Here is a 9,972-nt window from a genome sequence, read left to right on the forward strand (position 1 = left end):
TGTTCCAAACCTGTACGAGTTTCTTTCTTCTGTTGAACACACACACACACACACACACACAACAGATAGTTTGTTGAATGTAACCAAACAGTTGCTGGTAGCCATTGAATCACAGGTTTTCAGCACTGTGTCTCTATTATTTTTATATATCTCTATTATTATTATTATTATTATTTAAACACAAAAGGTTTTTTTAATAAAAAGTGTACATTTATAAAGTTTTGTTATAGCAGCTTCTCTTATACAGATTTATCAATCTGGTTTTACTCTTCTGTCATACTTCCTCTGCTGTAAATATCATACTCTTTGAAGCGAATATAGTCTTTGAGACTAGTGGGCAGAGGCAGGAAACTGATAAAAACTGGAGCCCTCAGACCCAAGTGACCCAAACAGTCAAGGATCTTCAGTCTGCAGAGATGCTTCAGGCTTCTAGCATTTTCTGATTAGCAGAGAACATACATAAATACATTCTGGAATGTGCTGCTTTTTTATTGAAACACATTATCACTTATGACAAGTATAACACAGCACATTTAGGAACATTAGGTCTACTGAGAATTTCAAGTTAAGGTTTGGCTTGAGACTTAGCTTGTATCTTACCTATTTCCGGCCACTGTTTTTGTTCAACCAGAACACTCCTCAGTTTGGGGCAGAGAGTCACATCATCAACATAACCCAACATGATTCTCACTACTTGGGCTGAGATGTGCTTGAGCCAGTACACAGTGATCACCTCACAGAACTGCACAAAAATGAGTTTAGACTTACAGTAGGTACCTTAAAGAAACAGTTCACCCAAAAATGACACTTCTGTCATATCACTGATTCACCCTCATGTTGTTCCAAACCTCTTTCGTCACAAAAGAAGAAATTAAAAATGTTTTTGGTGATTTTTGTTCAGACCTAAATGTTCTTCAAAATATTTGCTTTTGTATTTTGTAGAAAAAGTTATACACGATCATTTAGAAGTGTTTTTAATACTTTTGCTCACTAAGGCTGTATTTATTTGATCAAAAATGAATTAGTCCTTTTAAGTACATTTGTCCTTTAACAAGATCAGATCACACTCCTTGACACTGAAAAGTGAGCAGTAAGTGGTCTTACCACAACATCTTTGATGACAGAAGCGCTCCAGCCCTCACAATCCACAGGCACATGTGAGGCCTGGCATATGAACAGTAAAAGCAGCACTGCACATCATAGCCATTATTGAGCAGCATACGCAGCATCACCTCATCCTTCAAATGCGTACTGAAGGGCAGAAGGGAAGTGGGTGGTGTTGACACGGGAGTAGTAGTTCACATTGGCACCATAGCGGAGCAGAGTGTTGATTAGCTCGTAGTTGCCCAGTCGCATGGCCACCTGCAGGCAGTTGACAGGGTCTTGATTGGGCCTGGCCCCGGCCTCCAGAAGCAGCCTCGCTGGACATTATTATGCGACACAGCGAAGAACAGCGCTGACCTGCGTTCGTCCTCATAGTTCCTGCACACTATGGGGTGTAGCATGAAGTTTGGGTCAAACTCAGAGCTCAGGAGCAGATCCAGACACTGAGAGTGACCGCCTGCAGTGGCGGAGTGTAACAGGCTCATGCCGCTCTTTGATCACCTCTTTCTTAGTCACAGTGATCAGCTGCTCCAGCACTCTATGAAAGACATAAACAGAGTTTTTTTAGGGTTAACATTTCATTGATTAAACCATCAGCAGGGTGGTACTCACAACGGATTTCCACGGTAGGCTGCACGGTGGATGGGGAGATGGCCGATGTGGGTGGGCACGTTGGGATCGGCTTCATAATCCAGCAGCAGTGAAAGCATCGAATAAAACTGAGGCTGAACCAAGAAAATGAGGCTTGGACCACACACTGGCCCCTGAAGATGAGCGGGTCATTAAATGTTATAACAAGTGATCAATGCCAAACAGACCATTATATATAGACAGACTGATAGATAGATTGCAAAATCCCTTTTCTGAAGCAGAATCTCTACAATGTTAAAAAGTCCAGCTTTAGCTGCAAGACCTAAAGGAGTATGTTTACAGACATCAATGACATTTGGGTAAGCGCCGGATTGTATACAAAGTTATCCAGGCCAAGCACGGATGCTTCATGCAGAGCGGTTCTTTGAAGACTTCCTTTTTGGTCCACTGTGGCATTGTAGCGGAGCAGCAGCAGAGCCAGGTCATACTGGTCATTCTTTATGGCTGGAAAAAAGGCAATTCATGTATTCAGGCCAATGTGAATAAAATCATTTTTTAAAATGTTGAATCAGTTTTATTAAGTTCTACACTATTTGACTACAAAATATAAAACTAAAAAACTACAAATTAAAATCAACCTGTTTAAATCAGTGGTTGTCAACCTTTTTGACAAGGCCCCTTATTTTCCAAAATATTTGAATGATGATTTGTAAAATATTTTACTCACAATTTTCTATCTGATGAAATATTTAAAGCTTGGATCGTTTTATTTTACATAGGTTTTTTCCATTTTCAAAATTTATTTATCACGATTTAAAATAACAATGCACTTTAATCTGCCCCCCCCCCCCCCAAAAAAAAGTCTTGCCGTTCTAATCTTAAATGAGGAATGTGCGCTTTATTATAAACCCTGAATTCTGAGTCTACACCTGACAATTCTTACCTTTTTTCTCTCAAAATTCTAAATTCAAATCTCAAAATTCAGATTTTATTTCCTTGCAATTCTGATTTTTTTTTATTTCTCTAAACTCTTAAACATCTCGCAATTCTGAATTTGTTTCTTGTAATTATAAATTTACCGCTCGCACTTCTGAATTTTATTTATTTTAATTATAAGTTAACTGCTCGCAATTCGGACTCTAACCCCCACCCCCAATAATTCTGACTGAGTGTCCATCTCGCAATTCTAACTTTATGAAAAATGTAAATAGGTAATTGCAACTTTTTAATCCCACCATACAGTAGGTGCTCTCTTTTTTCCTCGCAGTTGAATATCTCTTCAACCTGCATACGTGATCTCCAGAATGATCCTCTTGTGTTGCACCGCTGCCTCATGCAAAGGAATCCAGCCCTTGTTGTCTGTCTTAGACAAAGCCTCTTTACGCTGCTATGACCTTCATAGCATCTTCATTATCGGACACCACACATGCAGTGAGCATCACAAAGACTCCAGATCTACTACAGCACTTACTGGAAATGCTGATGAACATTTTTGGAGGATTTAGCTCTTACCAGCTTGTATAGCAGTGAAAATTTCCTCGTGGTCAATGCAGTCTAATGGATCACTGCTGAGGGACATCAAAACGAAATGTTAGATCATAAGACACACGCTAATAGTGCATTAATGAAAGTGGGGATTTAGCTGTACCTGGTTGCTGAATCAGCTTGTTTACTGTACTCCAATAGACTCTGTTCAATCATGTACTGAGTGGCCTCATCTTCATCATCATACTAGTCATCCTCCATAGCCTCATACACTTCCTCCATCTTTCACTAATAAACTCTAATTTGGCAATCAGAACCACAAGATTTACCAGCAAATAGCATTTTCTGTCTTTACAATGTGAAAAAACTGACTTTAGTTATCAGTTATCCACATTTATATCCTGTAGTTAAAAACCCTTAACTAAAGTATATTAATGTTGACAAAGATACTGATAAAGTCACTTTTTTCACATTTCACACTTTACGATTTTCCATTTTTCTGCAACATACTGTATTGTATATGCAAACAAGCTTTGGTTTCCAATTGCCAAATCTGAAAATATCTGCTCTAGTTTCTACTGAGCTGGCTTGAATTACAAAACTTTGTTGTTGTTGTTGCATTAAAAATGTCAAATTCATGAATGTAAAAAGAGCCTGACATCATAATTAAAAGCTCTGGTAACTTTATCCTTTAAATGTCTTGCTTTAAGAATGAATTACTTTAAGAATGTTTCATAAACATGCAACACATCCCATGCAATCTATTTCTGCAGAAATTTTCCAGCAGGAATAATCTGTTTGCATATGCTTAATTCAAAGGCAAATGTTTCTTCTACCTGAGGCAATGGGAAATGTTGACAACAGTCGTGGCAGTTGTATCTGTGCTGTGTTTTTGGTCACTTTACACTGTGCATGGTTAAAAATACACACTCATGGGGCCTAGGCCAGCCAACCAACACCTGGCTTTGACCCACTGTGTGACAGTCAGTCTAGCAATTCCACCCCACCGAACAGCTGACCTGTGAGCTAATGTTCTTAGCATTTGAGTTCTTCTGAACACATGCAATGAGCCACACTTTCTCTTGTATTCAGATGTCTGTTTAAATTAAACGGTAACCACATGTCTTTAAATTCACAGTGGGCAGTACAAACCACACACTCTGATTGGTTTGATCCAGATGATAGGGACTGCATCGAATATCACTTAGGGATACTGTTCGGCCAAGACTCCACTGCAAGGAAAAGCATAATTAATGAAAAAATGATAGCTTAGAAACGATTCTATTATTTCCAATGTCTTCCTGCCCTGGAAGGCATTCTTGCCTTTTTCTATACCAACCAGCTCCATCCAGGAAAAGGCCATGAATGTAGACTCCATCTTCAGGAGATGAGTTGGAAGTGTCAAATGGCAGAACCCTAAAGTAATAAAGAACAATCTGTAGCTCTCAAATCATCTCTTTTTATCTAATAAAAGTACTCTCAGCCATAGAAAAGCTGCAGCAGAGGATACCTCATAATTAAGGCCAAGCAGTCAATAGGGATGGAGTACTCCTAGCGTAATTCAAGCCTGAGTGAAGGCTTCTGCGTGTCGTACCACTCTTCGAAAAAGAAAATGACACAGAGAGACACCAATTAACCCTTTCACGCATAGTGGTCACTACAGTGGACAGCTATTAAAAAAGCATTTTCTTGAATTTGCACAGGTTTTTATGGCAAAGTTGCACATCAATCTCTTCATTGGACCCTGGTGCATCATCCTATAAATTGCAACCAAGTGGCAAGCCTTTGTGTTTTTCCCCCTCCAAACCAAGATGGCCAAGGGTCAGTCAGACATGCCAAGTTGCTCCAGAATATCCACCCATTCCTTCTATCCTAGGAGACTCTTGTAGGTAAAAAAAATATTGCAGCATAAAGCAATATCTAATGAGTCATTTCACAGTAAAATTTTCCAAGTTTTGATTTTAGATTGAGAGAAAACTCTGATTAATCACATGTCCACTGTAGTGGACATCATGCATGCAATGGCTATATTTCAGCTACAATTCATAATTATAATGTGAATATTGTTTTTGAAATTTAAAACTTAAAAACTTAATATGCATTGACTTTTTCTACTGTAAATAAATGTATTTGTATTATTAGAATGTAATTTTCATTGACATCGAAAAAGTCATGTGATTACATAATGTATGACACTTGTAATGCATTACTTTACTTGTTAGATCAAAAAGTAATCTGATTTTATAATGCATGTTACTTTTAATGCGTTTCTTTACTCATAACATCAAAAAGTAATCTGATTACATAATGCATGTTACTTGTAATGCGTTTCCTTTCTCATAACATCAAAAAGTAATCTGATTATGTAATGTGCGTTATTGTAATGCGTTTTGTTTACTCATAACATCAAAAAGTAATCTGATTACGTAATGCATGTTACTTGTAATGCGTTTCTTTACTAGTTACATCAAAAAGTAATCTGATTAGGTAATGCACATTACTTGTAGTTAATTACTTGTTAGATCAAAAAGTAATCTGATTAGGTAATGCACATTACTTGTAGTTAATTACTTGTTAGATCAAAAAGTAATCTGATTAGGTAATGCACATTACTTGTAGTTAATTACTTGTTAGATCAAAAAGTAATCTGATTAGGTAATGCATGTTACTTGTAACACATTACTTTACTTGTAGCATCAAAAAAGTAATCTGAATGGGTTATGCATGTTACTTGTAATGCGTTACCCCCAACACTGATCATTTTCAGATGAGATTGAAAAAACGTATCGCTAGGTTTTCTCAGAGGAGGGCTATGATAGAAATGTGCATGTCCATCTTGAACATAATCATAATTATCTGCTAATAAGGGTAAATCTCCATACTCTGGTGCACTGGAGGGAGCATCTGAGTGGTTTCCACAGTTGTACCTTGACAGGCTGTAGAAAATTCTGATGGAATCACGTCCTCATGTTCTGATATCATAGATACGCGAAGTGCAACTTGTATGAAGTTTGCATGAAGCCATTGCAATATTTTGCATTTATATTTTTTGTACATATTATATAGTTTTCACATTATTTGATATAATTGCATTGATTAGTTTGTCACATACTTTATCTGTTTGATTATTGTCTTATATTTAATACAGTATATCTTCAGTTTAAACCAACCGCATGCTGTCCACTCAAGTGGACATGTGAAGATCTCTTTGAAAAATTTGTAAAAAAAATAAAATAAAAATCAATTCTTGTTTTTCATGCCCTAAGAGCAATAAAAACACATAGGAAAAAAATCCTGACTGAGGTTATCATAATTCATGCATGAAAGGGTTAAAGGAATTCATTAAAAAATAAAATACATAGAGCTGAATCTTCAGTTTTATGATATTAAAAAATACAATTCTGCAATTTCTGTCACTAATCAAACGTTAGTAAATTTGAGACACAAATGTACATTTTCGCAAAAATGTTTAAGAAAAATGTTAATCATACCATGCATTGAAAATATGTACAGTATTACATTTTAAAAATGCAAAATAAAAAAGTTTTACTAGCTATCTGATACTTTTAGACCCCACTGTCTGTGCGTGATCACTGACCTGCAGAAAATTGAGTCTGGCTAAGAAGTCATTGACATAGCTGCCCAATGGCTTGCGACTATGAGCATTTGGCCCACTTTTCTGGCATTTTCCCCACCAGCAGACTGCCATCTATAGCCTCTAGCTCTGCATCCATCACCACCAGCCCCTTAATGACCTTTTTCAGATTCTGCAGACTCACACATATAGTGCTGCTCAAACTAAAAGAGTAAAGCACACAAAGATTAGAGAAAAAACACCATATGTGGAATTGTTTCAGTTGAGGTTTTGGATCTAAAATGAGCTCTGAGGACTCACTTGTTGTAACGCTGCATCTCCTGCATGAGCAACTTATTTAAGCTCTCCTAATAACACACAGGAAGCAACAGATTTCAACTTATAATTTTGTTATAATATGGTCACATTTAATCTGTCAGGCATACTTCTGTCATGCCTTCTTCATTTATTTTTGCTACTTTTAAAGTGACATGACATTCAGCCAAGTATGGTGACCCATACTCAGAATTTGTGCTCTGCACATCCAAAGTGCACACACACGGCAGTGAACACACACACAGAGCAGTGGGCAGCCATTTATGCTGCGGCGCCCGGGGAGCAGTTGGGGGTTCAGTGCCTTGCTCAAGGGCATCTAAGTCGTGGTATTGCCAGCCCAAGATTCAAACCCACAACCCTTGGGTTAGGAGTCAAACTCTCTAACCACTAGGCTACGACTTTTAATGAGACTTTTACACTGTACATATTTTATTGTTTAACCCCTGTCCAGGACCTAAAGCTTTTCATCAAAATAAATAAATTGAATTTTTTAACACTGTGATGATATGAGCAAAGAGTCAAATAAGCAAATACAATTACAATATGTTTTTTGTGTTTGTGTGAAAATTATTTACACTACCGTTCAAAAGTTTATGGTCAGTAAGATTTTTCTTTAAAATAAATTAATACTTTTATTCAGAAAGGAATTACAGCAATTAATTAAATTGATAGTAAAGGCATGTATTATTAAATTAATGCTGTTCCTTTGAACAAATGCTGTGCTTCTGCATCACAGTTTCCACAAATATGAAGCAGCACAACCATTTACAACATTGATAATAATAAGAAATGTTTCTTGAGCAATACAAATTTGGTTTACAGTGAAAAGCTGAGAATATGAAATACTATTTAATTGTAACATGAGACATTATTTAATTGTGTTTACAATGCTATTAGTTATGAAATTAGCCTTAAATGGATCAATAAGTCTGGCATTTTATTAATTTTAAAATTTAATTAGCATTTTTAATCACAATACTTCATGTAGAGCAAAAGACATTGTGGTGAAAATTCAAGCATTTTATCTGCAGCTTCTCCCAGACCTATAAAAAAGCAGTCAGTAAACAGTATACTACGTAGTATTTGACTTGTATCTTTAACAGGTTTTTCATGACCAAGCTGCACACCACAAGAGGGCATCATTTCCCCAACATCATTACAACAGGGCGTTCGTTCACAATCCAATGAACATGGTGTGGTTAATGCAGTACTGCTAGATGCCCCATAGTTTAATTACCTTCAGAGAGATCCTACTTTGTCTATCTGGGTGTAAACAGTCTGGGTGTGACCCACTTGCAGCCACAGTGGTCCAGTAAACGTCCTTCCCTTAAAAATGACTCCTCGTGTAAGCAAAATCATATCAATGAGTGGTTCCAAATCAGAGGTCTAAGTTTGCACAAACATTCATACAAACAAACTACATTCTGACCTCAGCATAGTTTTGTACAGCCCCTCAAATGTTAGTAGTTTATCCTTTGTAGTCTATAAATTTGAATAAAATGCATTTTCTGCCATATTGGTCTGTTTGGCAAAGAAAGGTATTATTTTATGATTTTATTTCTACCATTAAGAGTGAAAGCAGCACCACACATTGTGAACATTTGTCTTCATTGCATTTCACTGTATTGAAGCCATTGCGAAGGTGACATTAAAACAGGTCTGTCTTACTTCTCAGTGAAGATGACTGACAGTTGTCACTCTGCTCATCAATCATATTGTCAAGACAAGGGATAAATCACCCACTTGGCTCACTAAAACCACTCTGCTGGTATTTAGATGGTATACATTTAGATAACACAATGTTGCCCATAAACAGAAGTTTTTCTATATTTGTATATTGAAATGCACAAAAATGTTCTTGCTTTTTTAAACCGTGCCATACCACAAAAGCCAATGAGGTCCAGGTTGTTTTGAACCCCAATGACTTTAAGATAGACAAAAACATCTGAAACGATTAAAATTATCTTCTTTTGTTTTTCACAGAGAAAAATAAAACCATACAGGTTTGGAATGACATGGAGGGTGAGTAAAAATAATAATCTTTGGGTGTATTATACCTTTAGGATTGTTATGCAATGCACCAGTGTTATTATAATATCACTGAAATACTATTACAGTTTTTGAATATGTGTTGAGTGAGATTTTAGTACATTTTCAATTTAATTATACTTAAGGTTTTTGTAATTTTGTTTTGTGTTTTTAATTCTTATTCTTTTTTTATGTCTCTATATATATTTTTTTTTAGTTTTCATTTTTAGCTTTAGTAAACTAAATGAAAGTGAGAAAATGGTTTATAATCTAGGCCTAAATATGTTCACTTAAAAATACTATTAAATATCACAAACAATTACAAAGAAATGGCAAGTACTGTAACTGTATTTTGAAATTAAACAGTGTTTACTTGCCAAATGCACTCCAAAAACAGTGTTTTTACAGTGTAGCTGAAATCAGCTCATTTTTAATATTCTCTTTTAGTTAATGCTTATTTAAAATAATGAAATAATTTTTATGCTTTTCGTTTTAGTTAATAATAACCCTGCTATGAACGATGGAGATTGAAAGGTTTATTAGGTTTCTAGTGTTTGATTCATTTTGGTTACCAAAGCTCTCAGTGTAAATCTAGGTCAGTTGTCACAGCCTTTAATTGTGCTTCAACACAAATTCACACTCTCCACTAACTTCTAGCCATGCCAGATATGCAGTGCTTATGAAACTAGGCTCCTGGGATGGGAGTTGAAACGCATAAACCCTTTGCTTGAGGTCAGCCGGCAGCTACTGTATGTCTGTATGAGAGAGAGGGTGCAGAAGAGAGAGAAAAACGATAAGGGAGGGGTAGAGGAGTGTGTGTGAGGGTGTGGGGGAGAGAAAGGCTGCAAGAATGA

The 9,972-nt window shown here is 36.4% G+C and overlaps 1 protein-coding gene across 1 annotated transcript; it reads right to left on the minus strand.

Annotated features, from left to right (window-relative positions):
- Window positions 1-263: 263 nt before the first annotated feature.
- asb14b (ankyrin repeat and SOCS box containing 14b) lies at window positions 264-3,274 on the minus strand. Its single transcript, XM_059528636.1, is given in 11 exon segments — window positions 264-439; window positions 601-742; window positions 1,105-1,140; window positions 1,143-1,244; window positions 1,246-1,424; window positions 1,427-1,599; window positions 1,601-1,642; window positions 1,717-1,882; window positions 1,961-2,080; window positions 2,083-2,199; window positions 3,208-3,274. Coding segments are annotated over 11 exon segments (1,320 nt in total).
- Window positions 3,275-9,972: the final 6,698 nt, after the last annotated feature.

The sequence above is a fragment of the Carassius carassius genome, chromosome 37 (genome assembly GCF_963082965.1).
Source record: "Carassius carassius chromosome 37, fCarCar2.1, whole genome shotgun sequence".
Lineage (NCBI taxonomy): Eukaryota > Metazoa > Chordata > Actinopteri > Cypriniformes > Cyprinidae > Carassius > Carassius carassius.